At 42.5% G+C, this 21580-nt stretch overlaps 1 protein-coding gene across 1 annotated transcript in view; it reads right to left on the bottom strand.

The window, feature by feature from the left end:
* The window catches only part of TPH1 (tryptophan hydroxylase 1), a 248282-nt gene that overhangs the window by 128563 nt on the left and 98139 nt on the right, over positions 1–21580 (bottom strand). The window contains exons 3-5 of the mRNA XM_078681083.1: positions 13335–13518; positions 8850–8950; positions 737–804 (exon numbers count right to left, since the gene is read on the bottom strand). Of these exons, the coding sequence (XP_078537209.1) occupies positions 737–804; positions 8850–8950; positions 13335–13518 (353 nt within the window). The remainder of the gene's footprint in view (positions 1–736; positions 805–8849; positions 8951–13334; positions 13519–21580) is intronic.

Genomic DNA, 21580 nt, shown 5'->3' with positions numbered 1-21580 from the left:
CCACACGGCCCTCTCAACGCCGGCGATGCCTGGCTCCACCTTGGGGATTCCCAGCAGTGACCATCCCACAGGGAAAGCCAGGACGGGTTCCCCAGCGGTATACAGCGCCAGGATGCCGACTGGCAACAGTGCGCTTTTACAAGTATACACATTACATTACATGGTTAGCCTGACAGGGTTGTCTCTAGATTCGCTCCACACAACAAAAAAATCTTATTCGTGTTTCCATTTAAGAAGAAGAAGCTCTCTTTCATTCATTTTTAGATGTAACCTTGACCTTTGCTGAATTTTACAAGACTTTCGTATTTCCTTTCCAGTTGGATGTGGATTTGACTTTCTTAGGTGTACATTTAAAAGAGTACCCCATACTGTTCTAAAACCTGGGCTACATGGAGATGTTGAACAACAGTGGCAAGATGAAGTATCCTCATTGCTCTACACACACCCCCATAAGTGTAGATATTTTCTCTGACACAAAGCACTTGTCAGCTTTTCGCCTTGCTATACATCCCCATCATTATTGTATTATCCTTATTTGAGAGGTTGAGCTTGTGAACCGTATGAAGTGTGCATTCCTTTTGGCCAAGAACTTGAAAATACATTTCAAATCTACGCCAGATGTTGTGTTATGTGAGCAATTCTTGCACAATAGATGATAAGTTGAAAAAATAACTATTTCACTGTGATAAAACGTAAAAGTAAATTAGAAACATGTATAAAAACTGCTTGTGCTTACTGCTTGTAGCTCATGGCTAGGTCTGCAAAGTACTTCCTTCTCTTGCGATAGACGTTGTCCTTGAAGCCCTGTAGGGGAAAAAGTTACAAAATATGTATTTTTGTAATACTTATTGAGTCACAATGATTATTTTACTCATGTTTGTACAATATTCAAGATATATATGTAGAGAAGAACACACTGTCTTTGTATAGCTGTTTATTCCAGCACTATTTTATAAGTATCCTACACCCTGCTCTATGAGCCTTCAGTACCACCAACCAATGACGAGCGTAGATTAAAGTCCATTGAATCTAGTCAATCGTAAGCAATGTCTTGTGCATACCTTGTTACTAGTTTGAACATTTGTTAGAGGGTACATGGCTTGGCATCTCAGTGGAAAGCTGCTTACTGCTACCTCAGGATTTTGATTTGATTTCATTTTTATACAGCGGGAACAATTACCCGAAGGTATCAAGGCGCTGTAGCCGAAAATCCAGAACTGAGCAGTGTCCATAGACACACCATATTAAGTAGTAGGCGGTAGCGCTGTCTATATAGTGTAGAGCCAATTTTAAGTGTCTTTCTACAAGACAAATGCCCTGTGATCGCCATAAGGCGCTGCGGTATAGAATTCCAGAGTTTGCCTGCAGCAAAAGAGAAGGCTCAGCCTCCCCATTTCATCGTTCTGATCCTAAGTACTGAGACCAAATTACGATGGTTTCTTACTGGAGTGTACCGATGAAACATATCTTTAATCCTAGCAGGGTTAGGAAGATAAAAGGCATTGTGTACAATACAAATGGCTTTAAACATAATGCGTTTTATGATGGCGAGCCAATGCAGAACACACAACCCAGCAGCAGCTGATTGTTGCCTCTGAATATCAAGGATCCCTCTGGCAAGTGCATTCTGTGCGTATAATAATATGGATTCCTAGAATCTCAGACTGTACACCAGGTGTTGGACTTCGCCCTTTCTGCATGGTTATCTTCAAAGTTTTTGCCTTCACCCTCTTGTTTTATGAAGCCATTTTTGTTGGCCTTTAGGACGCTGTGCACTTTACCACTGCTAATAAGTGCTGAAGTGCATTTGCTCTCTCCTCAAAACATGGTAGAATTGGCTTACATCCAATTGGCCTATGTAATTTACTTGTAGGCCCCCAGTAAAGTGGTACCTCATGCACCCATGCCCTGTAAATTAAATGCTACTAGTGGCCCTGCAGCACTGATTGTGCCATCCACTCAAGTAGCCCTCAGGCCTGCCATTGCAGCCTGTGTGTGCATTTTTTAAATTGACCTGTCCATCTGGCCAAATAAACCTTTTGCAAGTCCTAAACGTTCCTTATCATAAATATAAATCATCTCTAGGGTAGGCCATGGACAGCTCACAGGGCAGTGTGCAATATATAGAAAAAGTTGGACATGCACTTTTAAGTTTTACATGTCATGGTAGTTAAAAACCCTTAAATTCATGTTTTCACTCCTGCAAGGCCTGCCTCTCTTTCAGGATAAAATTGGAGTTACCTTATTATATTTAATATGCTGCACATTCCAATTGAGAGCAGGGAGACAGGTCAAGTATGGTGTCTATAGGTTTGTAATTAAACTCCCTCTTTAATTTATTTCTGATCACAATTCAGAAAATGGCACTTTTAAAACACTGGCATTGTATTGTCCTAACCATTTGATGCCTGCAGCCTGATCTTATGGCACATGTGTAGCTAGCAGTTGGTCTTTGTGTATTGCTCCCAGACAATAAGAAAAAGGGAAGGTAGGTGCTGGCAGGATCGGCAACTCTGAGTGAACAACGGGGATAAGCTGTCACCTACCACACTTGCACATCACAAAGGCTCTGCCTGAGCACTTTCACAGGGTTGATATGCTGGAGCCGGGACACGGAGGAAGGGGATGCCTGACACCTCAGGGGGGGTGGAAACATCCCCGAAGCTTATTCTACTTCAAAGTGGTCACTTTGTATAAAAAAACCAACCTCACACACCAACTTCTCAATACACTTCTGGACGCATGGAAGACTCCCCCAGAAATAAGGACAGCTGTGCTATTGAAAGGGCTGCCACTCTACTGGTATTCTGACTGAAGGACTGCTGCCTGCTGTGCACCCAGCTGCCTGCTGCCCTCTTGCCTGGGTAAAAGGAGTGGACCTGCATCCTGCAACCAGAACCACCAGAAATACTCCAAGGCCTAGTCTCTTGTAAACAGCACCTGGATTTCTGCAGCTGTGAGTCCTACCCTGCCAAGTGGTGCCACCCTAGTCCTGGTCCCTCGGAGTGGGCTCTTCCAGCGCACATGTGGATCTAACAGAACCAATGCATCACCTCTGCTATGCAGTGCAAACCTGAGCAGAACTGATGTATTGCTTCTGCTACAAGGATTCTTCCAGTACAAGGAATCCGCATCAACCTCGTAGCCCACAGACTCATCAGAACCAGACGGTGAGAAATTCATCCTGATGCAGGCCCTTGCCCCTCAAAACTCTTGTAGATGGCAGCCTCAACAACGATGCAGCACTTTGCATTGGAAGCCCTGTCGTCTCTTCAGAACCAAACGGTGCACCACGCATCCTCGACGCAGAACTTCATATCGCAAGCTCCCCTCGTCCACAGCCTCGTTGATGACAATGCAGGACCTCGCATCACAGCTTAGCAGCTCCCTGGAACCAATGAATGGCCTCGGCTGTGCGATGCATCCTCTATGCGGGACATCACAATGTTCTGCAACAAGGATTTAAGGTACTCTTCTTCAGTGGCTTAACTTGCTCCCTGTAGCTGGCCCACGCTTTTTCACGGTCGGCCTGAACTTGTGACTGTGTCCTGGTCCAGCGTGAACAGAAATCCACAATTGGAGCTTTGTGGTTTTTGCCGCTATATTCACTGAAATCTTTAAAATTGTATATCTCCAGTTCTACTGATTAGATTTTTGCCGTTTTGATCTTGTTTTAGATATTAAAATGTACTCTATCTTTCTAATCTTGTGTGGGATCCTTTTTGTGGTGTGTGTTCATTTTGTTACTGTTTGAAGTGTTGCATAAATAATATATGCACTGCGTCTAAGTTAAACCTCAGTGCTATGTGCCAAGCTACAAGAGGGTTCAGCACCAGTTAATTTAGGGTTTGTTTGAGACTTCACCCTGACAAGGATTGTGCTTCCTGCTTAAATAGGGTTTCACCCCCCCTCAACCAGAAACCCAGTTTCTTATACCTGGTGAAAGGAGCCATTCATCCATATAAATTAGACTTGCTCTTTTATCTCTGGTCCTTCAGCTCGAAAGGTATAAAATGGTTATACTGATTATGGGCATTTAGCCAAGCTTAACTGCAACTGAAATGTAAGGATGGTGCTGCCAATTCTAGAGCTCACTCCTAACTAACTCATAGATTCATAATAAGCAAAGAGCATCTGCCACAATCGTAATCCCAAAACTATGCTGCCTCCCTATCAGATCATACCTCACCTCTTCAGGTCCAGAATGAAGCAAGGTCTGTTGTTTGTCCAATACTTGGCTTCAGGCTCTTTACTGTCTCCGGTCAGGAGTCTTCCCTCACTTCCCCACATATTTGATTGTTTCCATGCTAAAACAGAGTTCACAGTGTCCAAATCAATCCGGAGAATGGAAAATCACCTCTTTCTACGCCTAAGACATCTTCTTAACTGGAGCCGTGCTCTCACTTTCTCATTTAGCCTTTTCACACTAGGTCTTAGATTCTCATTTAAGAACTCAAATCTATACGTGATTATGGAGCAGTGACCACAAGACATGGCCTAGAGCTGCTAAACTATCACAGATCAACATCTGCATAATAACTGGCCAAAGGGTATGTTGCGTGTTTGGCGTAGTGATGTTATGTGGAGAAAATAGCATAACATTAGCATGGACAGGATACTACAGGGTAGGATCTCAGTTCTCTCTGAACAACGCAAGTCAATTCCCCCTTAAAGCCCTACAAGTGTTTTTGTGTTTGGCTCAGGATTTCATTCCTACTAATTCACAATCCTTGTAGACTGAAGTACCCATTAACCTACCCTATAATACCCAGTCATTCCCACTATTCACCCTACACTGGTACTGGACTCCAAAACCCCTTTTCATATCTTGCAGCTTCTAAGGAATGCGTGCAATTTATCACAACCATTTCCATTGCTACATGCAACTGTCTTGAGTGCCCCGGGACCTTCAGCTCCATCCAGCCCACCCTGTTACAGGGCCTTCTCTGTTAACAACATCGGTCAGTCTCCAATTCATTTACCCGTGGAAATGTTCTCAACACCATGAATCCCCTTGAGACTTCCTTTTATTGCAAATTGGCTTTGCACTGAGGGGAGCTATAAACTTAGACACCTCTGAAACGCAAACTCACTTATCTGACTGCAGCTCTATTCAAATCAATAATTCTTGGACAATTTATACAATGAGCAGTGTATGGAATCCTAAATAACGGATTGGATGATGGTATGAATGAATGCACTATTCTTTGACCTTTCCACTTTTCCAAGACAAATTTACACCGGAGCACTGCTCAAAAGATACCATATGACCAAATCCTTCTGACAATGGCCAACCTACATTTTTTTAATTCTCCCAGACCAATGTGGCAACAAATCAGACAACTGAGCACTATAGTGCCACAAATGAGGCACTCGTTTGCTGTATAAATGTGAAGTAACAATTGCAATTTAGAATGCTCACTATTGTGTCATCTATTTTGGGGAAGCAAAGAGCTGTCAATCGTTGCCTACCAGCACTTCACAAGGTGAGATTCTAGCTCTGGATGGCACATAAATGGTTGCCAAAGGCAGGCATATGTTTGTCATTTGAAAGTAAAACAAAAACGACATGTAAAATGTATATATCAAATTCTGCCTGTGTTGGAATTTACCATGTTTTTCACCAAGTGAATTTTGGAAGGTTCAATTGCTAAAATTGTTCAAGGGAAAATGGTGGGGGGTGAGGTGTCTACCATATATCTCAGAATTCCAAACCCTGTGTGATCGGGGATAACATTTGACTCCAACTTGTAATTAGAGGGTGAGTGGTAATGTAAGTGGCCCTACTTAGCCGCATACTCATAATGCTTAAGACATCAATGATTTAAAAAACAAACAGTTTACATGTGGACCTGGCAAGGTAAAGGCCTATAATCAATCGTAAACTGAAAGCATATGAAAAATGTCTTAGTTATCATCAGTTTCTCAGTTGACAGAGACCTCTGTGCTGTCAAGAGGCAATTCATCCAGGTAGCCAAGCAAAAGAGACAGAGCTAATACCGTGCCTTATGGTCAACTGGACGTGCATGCACATAAGGCATAAGGCCATAGGAAGTCCTTAATAGATCATCCTGGTACTGGGTGCTTGCGCTTTCAGGAGCGAGCAATATAGGAAAGAATTTCATTTTTCTATTGGTTTACCAGTGACAGGCACCCTATACCCCCGTTCCAGGCATCCTGGAATCTGTAGGGTTACCCTAAATCCTCCTGCACATGCATCTAAAAAGCACTGGGGAAATCCCTAAATTTGCAGCGATCTATGCCACCCAACCACACTCTTTCCTATCCGACTGCCAATGTTAGAATCAGGCCATAAATACTGCCATGCACATATGTCTGAAGGATGAATTTCTGTCATCGATTCTATGAGATTTGTACCTCTGCATATTAATGTAGCTGGAAGGGAAGCAGAAGTTAGAATTTGACAGGAGGAGGCAGAAGCCTTCTCCAGGCAAACTCTAAATTGACCCCATGTGGCCATTATTGCAATTTCTCTTGTCATCCCTTTTCCAAATGTCTTAATATGAGCATTCTTAAGGATAGATGCTTATGGGTCAAATCTCGGACCCATTGAAGAGATTAAATCTTACAACTCTTTCCTTCCACCATTACTCGTTTGAGGTGATATAGGCAAATAGTTTCTAAGACATGTATAGGGAAAGGAGGAAGAAGATAAGACAAATATTTCTAAAATGTACATGGGATAATTCATACTCTAGCTGACAGCACACCTGGAGGCCGGGCCTCTGCCAGCCCACCAGAAGACTATCCACCTTCTTGAGAGATCCCCAGCTGCTTGACGGGGACCTCTGTGCTATGAAGGATCTCCCCCTGACAAGGCCCTCTTGACATAATTGAACGTTTGTCAGGTGGATGCCATGTTTAAAGGCCCTGCTCAGTAAACTTTGAGTAGAGAGAAAATAAACTACCTAAGCGGAATTTGATTTTTGAACAGAAATAATCTGTCATGCAGGGAGTCTCCCAATTCTTGTGGGCTATTGTACATTGTCCCTGCCTTTGTCAGCCAAGAAGGTGTATGGAAATTGAGTGACATTTGAGGAGAATGCCCACCAATGTGGCCTGGTAGCCCTTGGGTATATGGTCACCTAGATCAGAAGTTTACATTGGTGTAAACCTGGCACTTCCCCTGACGTGAAAGTGAATGGGAAACGGTTAATTTAACGGGGCAGGAGGACCCCCCGATTTATGAGGGTCCTGTGCTCTGCCAAACTCTAAATCAGGACCATAGATTGTTGATGTTTGATTGTGAAGGTGGATCCCTTGCTATTCTGTGTCCATCTCTATTATTACAGAATAATCTAGCAAATACATCCATTAACACATGCATGTTTTTTATGCTGTGCAATAGGCTTTGTGTTGATGAAATTGTTCAGGACATCGTTCAATTATTCAGTTTATTATATTACAAGTTCCATACATTTGTCATTAGCGCTGTTACAGGTTTGTAGCATACCTTCAACTGTGGCATGCCTCATTCCCATCAGCTTTCCCTGCTGTTCGGAATAGATGTTATCCTGAGCAGTCCTTCTTGATCAGGAAGTTGCTCTTTTGTTGACATTTACCTGCCTATTGATCCTATTCTTGTCTGAGTATGGACTTAGAAAATAACCTTTTGCACTACTCCTTCCCTCTACCGACTCTCGCAAAGTAATCTTAGCAGTAGAGCTTCCATTGTAGAGATTAGTTTGTAACCTGATCCTACCAACATGGATCCACTGAAGAGAGCGCCATCAAATTGGGTACCAATACCACCTGTTATAAGTGCCTCGAGAGGTTTCAGCTTGTGTAAAGAGTGATATTTAGGTGTCCTAATTATCCTTATCACTAATGAGGACTTGGTCCTAACATCTTTAGAGGTTGCATCCACGTAGTCACAGAACCCCTATCCTTTTTATTTGGCATCTGCATGAAGATGTGGCCTTACGGCTAGAGCAGTCGACTTTGAAGCTGGGGGTACCGGGTTTGGGTCTTGGCATGGAGGTTCAACATCTTGTGATTCTGAGCAAATCACTTAATCTCCCCATGTGTAACAAAATTAATATGTCCATCTGTAACACAACTGGTGCTCCTGTCAAGCGCTCTGATACCTTGGGGTCGAGTTTACGCTATATAAAACTCACAAAAAAAGTGCCTCCATTTTGAATCCACCACATGTGTTACTCACCATGTAGCGTAGTGTACTTTGGCATCTATTCTAAGTCCAGCAGTAAGCGCCCATGACACGTAAACTACTCCAGTCAATGCAATCCAGCTAAGAGTATTATAACTAACTTCAGAATTGCAAAAATCCAAATGAGTGCTCTCAGTAAATAAAATGACATATTTTTCTATCGAAAAAACTAGCGTTGCACCATTAACAGATTGGGGGGGGGGGGTTCACTTGCATGGAGTAGACACACATACAAATGCACTGAATATAGTGGAAAAGTTGCGCTGTTAAAAAGGAACAGACTCTTTTGGTATTATAGAGGGGATATTGTAACCCTTTCTTTGATATCAAAATTGCTAAAATGACCCTGCACCATTTATTTGGTTATTGCATCAGCTCTATTTTATGCAACGCCCAAAAAGCTTCATGATTTGTTCAGAAGGCTGGTCCATCTTTAGAAAGATCTTTCAGGCAAATGTCCCTTAAGTAGGTTTAACTCTCTAGTCGCCTTATGTGAGCTAAGGCCCACCTTCAGAGGTGTGCTGGCAGCGGTTGTACCATGTTTAAGAGCCGTCGAAAATTAACACAATCTTCAACGCCTTTAGAACATTTTCTGAATTAAATATGTATTCTTTGTAAATGTATGAATTAGTTACAAGAACTATAGTTGTTTACTCACAGGGTGGTCAGCGTCCAGTTCGGAGCCATACATCAGAACACGGTTAGCACATTTATCCAAATCTGAGATCTTCTTAGGAAACCAAGGAACATTCTCCATATCTACAAAATGTACACATATCAGCGTGTTATTATGAGAATACCTACTGAAAGCCAGCAACAGAGGTACAATTCATCACAACCATACTTTATAGTATGCCTCGGTTTTAGACCAGGGCTGATCTTGCTTTGATTTTTTACATGTTGGTGAAATAAATCCACATATAAAAGTACTTACAGTAGTCTCCTGTTGTTATCTGCTAGTCTGTATTGCATTCACCTAACCTGTCTCTGAAGTAACCATACTGTCTCAAACAGTGAATGACAAGTCATGGACTTGCCCTGTGGTGGAACTGCCCTTGCTGCCCCAATCTCAGAGGTCAAGGAAACAACAGAAAGAGCCTGACCCCCCCAGGATATTGCGGCATGGATTAGCAAATTTAGCGGCACAAATATGGAAATTTAGCGGCACAAAAATAGAAATTTAGTGGCATTTTTGCAGCACTTTATTTTACTCATAATCATTCATTTTCATCCTTAAATAAATAGAAAATGTTTTAGCAGAGTATTCCACTTTAAAATAGGCATGTTTAAAGTTCTGCTGCTCTACGGAAGCACAGCTCCAATCCTAACCTCGTTTGAGGGGGTCCTATTTCTCCCTGGGATGTTCTAGCACCCATGTACACACCTCTGCTGGAGCGCCGCTGCCTCTTGGATCCATGAGGCACGACATCTCCCTCAGGTGCCCTAGGGCACAGGATCGTAGTGGGTGGAGGTGCATTGCCACTACTAATGTAAGGATGATAAATATTGCTCTATGCCATGGCAGACATACTGAGGCCTATAGATGGGAAAACGTGTAATGTTTTGTTCACTGTTAGATAATATCGCATTATTGTAATAGTCTACAGGATGGATCTGTCCTAACCTTAAAAAGAAATGGGAGATGCACTGTATGTGCTTTCTGTAAGTTCAGTAATCATGCGTACCATGCAAGGTATATGGATCTTTTTATTTTAAATTGGGCAATTAATATTGAGACCACCACCTGCAGGACCCGAAATCATAGCCCCGGCCCTGTGAAAGAAGTGCAGGTGCTGAGCACCTGAAAAGCACCTGCTCAAATTAAGCCATGCACACAGTCCATTTGCATGTTAGTGAGGCCTTGCTGTTCGTTTCACCCCTTCTAAGAGCCCCTGCAGCTCCACTCTGCATGTTGCTTAAAGCTTCAGCCCCTCACCGAAATTTTTTCTTAGCCCCCCCCATCCCTTCCTACCCACCCCCGAAATTTGGCTCTAGTTTTGCCTCTGTCCAGGTCCAAGGGAGGCTGTAAAACGCGGAATGTAGTAAAAAACACAAGGGCCTAGTCACGAGGTTGGAAATGCGCTCCTTGTAAGGGCTTCGAGCCCACTGGATGAGGCGCTGTCTACATAATTATGTGTACATACCAAGAATGTTTTATCCAGTTCTATTTAGGACGAATTTTGATGAAAGGCATTAGAGTGCTTTAAATGAGCATTAAGTTACATTACAGATTTGTATTTTAAGATTTGTATAGGCACGGGGAGATTAACTGAATTGCCTAGAATCACGGGCTGTTGAGCGGACACCGAGACGTCTAAATCCAGCATTTCTGACTGTTAGGCCACATCCTCTCTCCCAAATGTTTATACAGCGTGAACCGACTTTCTTCTCTGTGACTGACTTGTCCTTGCATTGCTGCAATATGCAATGTTACGTGTGCAAATGGGAGATTTTTAAGTGCAATCACGGGATATTAAAAGATTTGGTAGTCAAGATGTGAGGTATTGCTGACTGTGTATGTATGGAGTCTCCCAACTCTTCTCTCTTTTCTCTATTGTATGTATTACTTATTGGATGTATTTCGAGCTTTTATATCGTATGTATTACCTATTGGATGTATTGATGGTAATTTTAATAGACTACGGTCTAAATAAATACAAGTTTGACTGACCATGTAGTTTGTATATTCTTGTGTGTCTATTAGCTGTTTGCTCTGGTGCGCTGCTGAGGGTGGAGGAAATGTGTGACCCTGTCCAGCTCTGTCCATCCTGGACTTCTGACAGCTCCTCCAAGCCAGGATAGAACTCCTTTCACCCCCACTGCCATTTACAGCCTGCTCCTCCCAAAAGGTCAAATTAAGCTATTTTGTGTACTTCCACACCCATTGGACTCATAGGACTTCAGCATTCCCCCCCACCCCGCTCCCGCCCCGCAGGGACAGCCTCCCGGGCACACACCCGCACCCAAGCACTTCACAGGTCTTTAAAAGACCACTTGCATGTTAATGAGGCTTTGTTGTTGTTTCAACCCTTCTAAGAGCCCCTGCAGCTCCACTCTGCCGATTGCTTAGAAATGCTCTAGTTGCGCCTCTGACCCCATGTGCCTTTTCGCCTGCTTCTCTCGTGTACTTTATCTCTAATGCTGTATGGAAACACGTAGTGACGTGCGTGTTTGCGTACATCCAATAAGAAGCCACCACTTTTTTTAAATAGCAGCAGGGACACCATTTTCGCGGCCGAAATGGTTAATATTGCGGCCATTGCGCTTTTCCCCTGATTTTGCTATTTTTTCGTGAATTGCAAAATTGCGAAAAGCTGGAGGGTCTGTAAAGGTAACACGGCTCCAGGAGGCCTGTTTACTTTCTGCATTTTCACTCATTGCCCTTTCCTCTACTCACTGAGGTGTAACTAGAGTGCTGTTGATGGACTACTGGTGGGACAAAGCGTCAACCCTGTGATGCAATCAGAGGTCAAACAGTGTATGGTGTCACTTTCAATACCTCTGGTATTTAAGTGAATACAGATTTGCAAGGGAAGCGGATTAATAAATGAGTGCCGTAGCAGCCGAGAAGATATACTCACCAGTTATTAACCATTAGCAAAGAGATGCGTAGCAAGGCTCCTGCTCTCACTCACATGCCCTCTGGACTTGAATGTAATTTTGCATTGCATACCTGACGTGAGATAGTTTGCAATTTGCTGAGAGGAGGGTTAGCCTGCAATTTTTCAGTGGCAGAGCTAAGCTGTGAAGAAGCATTGGTTTGTAGAAGGGTGGAGGGTACATGTGGACTATCTTTACAGTCCATACATGCACTTGTATTTCCATACATACAAATGACCAACTGGTTTTATAGGCCTTTTCCAAAACTTGATGATCACACAGAGGCATCAAAGACTGTGAACAATGTAAATGACAAATAAAGTATAGAAATATTTCTAAAAAAACAAATGCTGTGCTAAATTCATTGGTAAATGTTTGAACCGGGAAAGATAAAAAATGTAAAGTTTGACTATTGCTGCTGTGGCCCACTTCTAAATTAATTTTTGGCGGTGCAGTGACGACGAGGTTTATTCAAAGAATCCTAGCAAACACTTGAAGAATCCAAGGACTGTCCCGCAATAGGCAAACTCTATATTTTATATTCATCAAAGCTTTATTCAATATTGAAATATCTTAAAAGCACAGAACAATAAAAGTACAATTCATGTTGTTAATTAAAACACTTAATACATAATTAAAAGGCAAGATAAAACAGCATTAAACAATTAACAGCTTTGGAATAGTTAGCAAAAAAATATATAACGGGATTGTCAGGGAAAAATATTTTATATATTATTATTAATATCTGGGTGATCAAATACAGCCAGTTAGCTGCATTTGGAGACAATATTTGCTGAAATAAGGATGTATCTCACACTGTTCATATGCCACATGAACAGCAACGCAAGGCATTAGTTAAAATAAGGTGAACTTCCGTAACAGCATTACAATTATACATTGTATCTTATTCGGCGTTAAGCTGCAAGCTAATTTTGCATTATGGGTGTCACCAATGCTTGCTACATGCAAGTGTGTCTATCTATACTGTTGTTCTCGGTCACAGACTTGTTTTTCTCTAACGTGCTGCTCTGCTGCGTCAATGCGTGGTTCAACCCTGCTCTTGTGTTTCACTAATCTGCACAGCGGCCACTTGTGTGCTAGCAAATCACCTCACAAGATTGTGAACAACCTGCATTTACATCTACGACCACACACACACATGCGCATCTCAGACAGCCATCTACACCACTGGAGTCAAGCTATCCTGGCTGAAGACGGCTGATAGCCAGAAACCGGTCCTAGGATGCTTGATTCCGGTCCAGGAAAGACATGGCTTGACAGTTCAGGCTGGACTGTTCCCATGAGGCACAGGGTCAAGGCTGATTTGCATATGGCCATGTCTGAACTGGGGTGGTGTGGAGTGCAAAAAAACGATGGATTTAGGCCCAGATCTCTGTACTGGGGTGAATGTATGACATTGTTCTGCATTCTGTCCATCAACTGTTGTTTTGCAGCTATCTATTCTAGTACTGCGGAGCGTATAGGACAGAGCACGGCTTCCCGAGCCCTCCAGTCGACCATGGTCTTTCTCTACAGCACTTACCATCCTCTTGCATGCTGAAGTGTTCTGATGGGTTCATCGGTACAACATTGACGTGGGACGTAAGCAGCTGCAAGATCTCGTTCAGTTGCTCTCCGTTACTCTCACAGTCCACAAAGATCTCAAACTCTGAGTTTCGCCTCTTAGATTTTCGTGCCTCAACGTGGATCAGATTCTCATGCTTTTCCTGTTAAGAAAAGATGTATGTTCAAGTCTAAGCAGCGTTTTGTCCTAGATGGACCAGGAGAAGGAATGAGGTCAAGTTTACAATAAATACAGAGAGTAGAAGAAAGCTTTCTGCAGCTTCAATAGGGCTTTCTAAAGAACAGTATTGCACACTCTTGACAAATAGCTCTGATTCTGGATCCATACTTAGAGCCTCTTTATTCTTTGCAAAATTTTTCATATTAATCAGTTTGCTTATATTTCCATCACCATCATTTTTAACTCCCAGATCATGTATTCATAATTTATCTGTCAAAATACAGTTTAAATAAAGCTTTAAGCGTATTGGATTTCTGCCCTAGCATGTTTTACTCCTGTTAACAGTTGACTATTGATGTTTTTTCTATGTAGTTTGAATACTGTAAGCTATCGCACTTAGATTCAAAAGTGTCAGGCAGATTTTAGATAGTCCTGTTTCTTCAACATACTCAAAGCAGCCCTTGCTTGCTCTTCAGCAACAGCACACACCACCGGAACAGTCAAGCTGCACTTATAGTCCCGGGTTACCTCTGAACTGAGTAAAAATGGGCATTTAAGTCCATGTGCAACTTTTTCATGTATATTCTGTAGACACTGGAAAGCAGTATATTAAAGATTGGTTACCTTTTTTTACATCACTCTAACTCCTTTGTAAAAATGGGCTACAAAATCATGAGAACAGTAATAATGCAGCAAAGATGGGCAGATGGTGTGATACCAGAAGTGTTGGAAAGTGGATTATTGGTAGGTGCAAATGTATATTTGCCGCTGGCAATAAGACCACTAACACAGTATATGGCTCAGAATAGGTCTTAAAAACTTATTCCCATGCTCAACCCTTGGTAGCTTGGCTGAGAGCAGGCAGACTTAACTTCCAAGACAGGTATGTAAAGCATTTACAAACACAAATTCAATAAATCATTAAGACAGAATGCACAATGAAAATGAAACACCAATTTTAAAAAATAGGACATATTTGTATCTTTAAAATGACTTCAAAATGATACAAATCCAATGTATGGACCCAAAGATATGAATTTTCAAAGATTTTGCATTATATAGCACAAAGAAACTTATAGCGCCTTGTCTGGACATCTGGTCGCAATAGACCGGGTCAAAGTCAAAGTTTCAGGCTGACCATGATGGATTTCTGCGTGGCTACCCCTCGCGGTAGGTCTCAGTCAAAATTTTTACCTTCTGACTTAGAAATTTATCTGGAGCTTTTCTTGCCGGGGTCTCTCGAAGTTCTCAGCCAGTCCGATTCGGTGAGGGTTGGATGTCTGACCTACAAAGTGTTCCAGCAGGACAAACCAAGGATTCAGGCCGACTCGTGGTTGAAGGCAGGTTGCTTGGCTTCCGCGGTAACTCCCGGTCACCTTTTCTTCGTTCGGACTTAGAAACATTTACAGAGCTTTTTCTCACGGGGTCCCATGATGCTCTTCACCAGGCCAGATTCGTCGAGGGTTCGCCAGCCTCGGATTTCGCCTACTCCTGGCCAAACTCTGGAAGTAGCACCTACGGAGCTTTTCAGCGGAACAAACCAGGATGGCAGGCCGACTCGCGGTTGAAGGCAGGCAGCTTCGCTGACCAGGTTGAGTCAGTCCACTTATCGAGCTTTTTTCCAAAGTTGCTCCAAAGTTCTCCAAAATTCTGGAACTTCTTCTTGAAGTTCCCCAAAGGGTCCTAAAGTGTCTCAAACTCACTCCAAGGGTCTGGAAGCTCCAAGATGTTCCTTGAAAGTTGAGGACTTCAGTTCCCACAATCCACTTGGACAAAACCATTACAAACCAAATGGTAGTGCTCCAGGTTGAGGATTCTTGGTGGTGATGTTCCACATGAGCTCTGTTAACCTGTAGCTTGCAGGGAGTCCACTCTTTAGTCCTTTTACAGCATGGTTGTCCACAGGGTTGTAGTTCTAGATGGTGGAGAAGGCGTAATCTTCAGAGTGCAGGCCTTAGGGAATGCACATCAAACTTCCCAGCATGGCCCTTCTTGCTTTCTTAGGTTTCAAGCAGCAGATCTGAGAGGCTCTGCCCCTCTCAGATACTTATTCCAAGTTCTCTGGGTCAAGCAGTAGGTCGCTCCTGTCCAATGAGGAGTAGGGTACCGCCCCAAAGTATGACCACTTCCTTCAGAATGTGGCACTATTTTGTCCCAGAGTGCACCAATTCTTCCAAATTCATAATGGCAGATTTCCAGCAGGGAGAGAAGAGCTGGCTAAATACACTCCTAGGATGGCTAATCTCAATAGTCTCTCCCCGTGCATCTGCTCATTCCTTCCTTAAGCCCAGCATCTGGCTGGGTTCAAAAGAGTAGAGTTGTAAATGAGACTGGTGTATTCCCCTTCCCTTGAAGTCCATTGATTACGACTCCTTCCCCTACTCTGGCATTCCTGTGTAACAGAACACTGTCCTCCCAGCAGAGCTGGTCAACCCCAGGGGCTCTTTATCACCTCTTCAAAGAAGCCTAGCTTAATCCACTTACCTCTGACCTATCAGGAAGGCTGCATCTGGTCTTACAGGCAAGAAAGTCGTATAACTTCTTGTCTGCACACTTTAGTAGAAATTCAACGATATCATATTGTTGGATTTATTAATACCATTCTGGGAAGTCTTTGAATGCTATTTTTTTATCATTCTCCATCCAGATTCATTAGTTAATAACTTCTCGCCATGTTAACCTCTGTGGCAAGGGATTTGCAATTAGATTTTTCCAGCACCAGGGCTTAGTACTCTGCCTATATCCACAGGACCCCCACCCCTGAATCACCTAGGGGAAACATTAGGGGTTCTGAATATGTAAAAATACTGCAGATCCTCCCTCCGCAGTGCTCCTAGCACCAAAGTCGATTTTGGGCAGCACTTTATCACAATGTGGGGAGTGAAATGTGCAATTTCACTTACCCCAGGGTACATAACACTCATTTTATAAGGGCCCTCCTTATAAATACCTGACTCCAGCCCCTGGGAGTGGTATCAGGTAGCAATCCCCTTAGGTCCTGATGAAAAGCCTTGGGGTAGGGCTTTAAGCTAGTTGACCAGAGAACAGGTGGGTCATATACCCTACGAGTATCTCATCATCCCCATATTTTAACCATATCGACTAGGGGAGTGAATAAATTAACTCTTCTTCCCACTAGTCAGATATCTTAAACCTCTTATTTGCACTATAAAACCCACTCCAATACCATTACAACCAGCACAGGTGTATAGGAATACCATACTATTAGTGCTCCCGCGTACCCATTGGTGATAGCAAACCCCTTTCCGTAGGGGGTTAGGGATTAACCCTATGATGAAGCATTCCACCAAGGGGTAACCCTAGTGTGTGAGGGTTACTTAAAACGAAAACCTTTTTCCTTCCCAAGATGAGGTTGTTTTTTCCAAACATATATCTACACAATTTTCCAAATAAAATGTAATATTGCAATCTTAAATTTAGGATATTACATAGATCTGTGACAAAATACCTACAGAGAAAACTGCTGAGTTCCATGGCACTGCCATGAGAGCAATCATCATGTCAACAGTTAGCACTGGGAATATCACCCTGATGGGTCTACATAACATATGCAAACAGTTGGCGCTGGGAATATCACCCTGATGGATCTCCATAATAAGATAACTGAGAGAAGCAAAGTACAACAACCTTCCTTGCCGCAAAGACCTCTTTTCTATCTGTACCCTATCATCGTTGATATGAGATTAGAGAATGTAGCTATAGCTAAATATATTCAGTGCTAGGACTATATGCGCACTACTAGTACACAGTTGTTCGGCATACAGCACACAGTCATTTAACAGAGGGTACACCGTCGCATCACATAGGACCCTGATCACAACAGACGTTTGAATCTAAAATGGGATTAGAAGATGGGTGCAAATTTACAACCACACTGAAAACTTCCTTGCTATTTGCAGTAGTTATAACCTGCTGCACATCAACGTGTGTGCGATTCTAGTTGATGCCCCCTGGATCAGGTTAATTAATGGGAAATGGAGCAAGTAATTCTCAATTCCTTAGTGGCAAAATCAGAACTGAATGCAAATTGCCTACCAACTCATTAACACACCCTGCGGTATTGGTAATTGGCAGGTGTGAAATTTCCATCCACACTTACGCATTGTTTGTAATAAGGGTTAGTTGATAAGTCAAAAAGAGTCCCTATTTACATAGTATTTTATTGCATAAAAACCATAACATCTCCTCAACCTAAACCCCTGCACATCATTTCATTTCCTAAAAATGTCTTGCCTGCTTCAGATATTTGAGGCCTGATTACATAGACCGTACTATTATCAAGCAGTGCAAATGTTTGTGAAAAGTTGCACCACTGCAATATATGTATTCCATAAATATCTGTGCAAAACCGCCCTAGTGCAATCTATGTAACTCTCCTGTAGATTTTTGCTGGAACAAAATAGCACGGGCCACTGCAGAAGGAAACAGCACATCATTATAATATGTAATGTGGAGCCAGATAGCACCTAGGTGCAAATCAGCACCTCCTAAGCAGTGTATGTAGTCTGTCAATCGATTATTGAGGCCGCATAACCCATAATCAGGAATTAACTTCCCAATACAAGTAGGAAATGACAGTGCATTGCCCTTTGATCAGAGTTCGGGATATCTTAGGCAGTTAGTATGATTAAGATTTTCATCCAAGCAATTGCGTAAAATAATAGTTTGAGGCTAGTCAACCCATCCAGTCCCCGAAATCAAATGGATATGATGCTGGATTGGCAGTTAAGTATAATCAAAATCGCAAACTTCATACATTCTACCACCCCCCAGGCAAAGAAACCAGGTTCATAGACACGTTGATAGAAATCATCACAGCAAACTCTACCCCTCATTCCAATGATATTTTCTTAGGAGACTTCAATCTTCATTGGGAGGATCATTCTGACAATCAGATCAAGCTACTCAAAGCCTTCCTTGAAGATCAATTGCTGGTCCAAGAATGTGTTCTACCAACCCACTCCAAAGGCTCTACCTTAGACTGGATCATAGCTAAGGAAAACGCTATAGATAACATTGACATCACCCCATGTGATTGGTCTGATCATCACATCATTACCTCCCAAATACCCTTCACAAAACCAAAAGCTTCCTCACAAGCAAAACAAAACAGAAAATTGATGCATGACACTAGAGGGTTCAATATGGATATTATCGCAGCACGCTGTGAGATAGAATTGCAACCTTTTAATAACATGGTGGACGTCAATTACCTCACAGAGTATTACAATAATACAATGTCGAGTATTATTGAGGACATAGCCCTGCTAAAATTTAAAACGATCCCTGACAAAGATAAGAAAAGTGGTTTAACGGTCACCTCAATGAAGAAAGATGGTCACTCAGATTCACCAGCAGAAATGGTGACAACACCCTTCCTCACCCCATTTAATACAACTACGACAGGCCAGGAAAGCATACAATAAAAGCATTCTAAACTCAAAAAAATACTTCTTCAGGAAAGAACTGGACAATGGAAAAAATAGACAGAGGAAACTATTCGATCTGCTAAAAAATCAATCCAATAAAACGGCTAAATCTGCAACAACTCCTACAGACTCGAATACAAGCAGTGAAGATTTCTCTTCCTTCTTCACAGCCAAATCGATGGAGGTGGAGCTAAAAAAAGGAGCGGAAGGCCCTTGTATCACTAAGAGCACCCCAGATGAGATGAGTTTGAACGTCAGCCAGATCTGGAAACGTCTAAAAAATAATGCAAAGGGTTGGTCTACAATAAACCAACTGCTCATCCCATCTTGGACAAAGATCATCAAAGCTTTGCTGGCACACGGCTCAATACCGGACTGCCTAAAAACAGGGCAAGTCACACCAATCTTTAAAAAACCAACAGAGATCTCTCCTCGGCATTCGACTCAGTTAACCATGCCAAAATACTAGATCGCATAAAAAATAGGATGGTATTAGAGGGTACAGTCCTAAAATGGTTTAGATTGTTCTTAGAGAATAGAACGCAAAAATTCATAGTCAACCAAATATTATCAGCTTCTTCCAGAAATGTGATAGGAGTTCCTCAGGGCTCAACACTATCCCCGACACAATTCAATCTGTGCGTAGAGCCACTCACAGAAACCTTACAAAGAGCAAACATCTTTTTTCACATGTATGCAGATGACACACAGCTGGACATCAAGGTTACATCGACAGTAGAGATAGATATCATGAACCAAGCACTAAAGAGTACCATCCATTGGCTAACCAGTAATCACTTAAAGCTTAACCCTCTTGAAACCGAATTCCTGCTGATCTCCCCCCAGAAAGCGCTACGAACATCCTAGAGTGGACCAATCTGATCACAGCACTAAACTTTACTCCAAGGATTGTTGATTCTACCAAATCCCTGGGAATTATACTAGACAAAAACCTACATATGCTATCTCATATCAACACAATGGTAAAAAAATGCCTGGTTCCATTTAAGCTACCTCAGAAAAAACTCAAACCTTTCTTAAATAAGCCTGACCTTAAAACAGCAGCCTAGACAGTAGTAATATCAAAAATCGAGTATGGTTGCACAACCCTACCTGGTCTCCCCAAGATTTCAACAGCCCCACTGAAAGCCTGTCTCAATGCGGCCACAAAACTTATAACTGACTCCAGGAAATTCGACCACATCACCACTCATCTGAAAGCACTTAACTGGCTGCCTTACAAAGCGAGAATACAACTAAAAATGGCATGTATCACCCACAAAGCGATACACTACAAAACACCTGTGTACCTAGCCCAGAAAATCACACTATCAGGAGGATGCTGTGTCTCGGAGAGTCATGGAGATCTATTACTGAAACAGGCCCGATTCCGTAAGAAAAGAACTTATGACCGAGCTTTCTCTGGTGCAGCGCCTAGAATTTGGAACGCTCTCCTCCCTAACATTAGAAGAATTCCGTCAATCTCTGCATTGTAAAATTACGCCAAATCTTTTTACATGAGTAAATATCTCCCATAATCGCAGCAGAATCGCCACTATCATAGATCCACGATGATCATACGGATGCTACCTCTCATCGAACATTAACCTCATTTGAGTATTGTATATATGTATATTAAGCTTTAATGTTTTTCTTAAAATCTTTGTACAACTACTGATGACTTGGTAACAAAACTGTTGATTCATATGCAAATGTAAATCACTCTGATACCCCACTCAGGGTCATGTTCGCGCTATATAAAACACGAAATAAATAAATAAATACAAATATTTAGATGCATGGCTTCTAATATTATCTTTAAAGGCAATCTTGGAAAAAAGCCTCTTTGTTTAAAGCAGAGAAGCATGTATCACTGCATCAGCAACAAGGATGCCCCAAGTAAATCCCTGCTGTGTCACTTTAAAAAGCCACGGTCCATCTATGGAATGCATCTACCACTGCAGGAAATATTTTAAAAATAAATGTAAACAGAATAGAAGCTTAGATTCAATCGGAAGTTGCCACAGCGATGATAGATGCCATGAACTGTATGATTTGGGAAATCTGTGGGTAGTGTGCAGGGAGTTTGAGGTCTTGAGAGAGTTGCCTCAGAAACCCATAACATTGCACCTTTGTAACGGGTATTACTCTCATGGTTCGAGCTTTGAGAATGCACTCATTAGTAACACATAACTAGCGCATTCGTTGGTTTAAGACTACAGTTTTCCCCTATATGCATCGCACCCTCCCAGTTCCTCCCTAACGGACCTACTGGAGGAGTCTGGCATCCAACTGCCATGCCTCTCCCGAGAAGCTGCAGAGGCTCTGGACGGTCCCCTTACCCCTGAAGAAATTCACGGGGCTATCTCCCTGCTGCACTCCGGCTGGACGCCTGGACCTGACGGGTTCCCCCAGGAGTACTATGCGATCTTCCGGGATGATCTTGTTCCCCACTTGACAGAGCTCTTTCATCAAGTTACCGAGGTGGGTTCCTTTCCTGCTGAATCGGATATGGCCACCATTGTGGTCATCCCTAAGACACGGCCTCCCTCCCTGGACTGCTCGGACTACCGTCCGATCTCCATGATCAACACC

Source organism: Lissotriton helveticus, chromosome 3_1 (assembly GCF_964261635.1).
Source record: "Lissotriton helveticus chromosome 3_1, aLisHel1.1, whole genome shotgun sequence".
In the NCBI taxonomy this organism is placed as follows: domain Eukaryota; kingdom Metazoa; phylum Chordata; class Amphibia; order Caudata; family Salamandridae; genus Lissotriton; species Lissotriton helveticus.
Note: the sequence above shows the minus strand (reverse complement) of the source record. Positions and strands in the feature narration are given on the sequence as shown.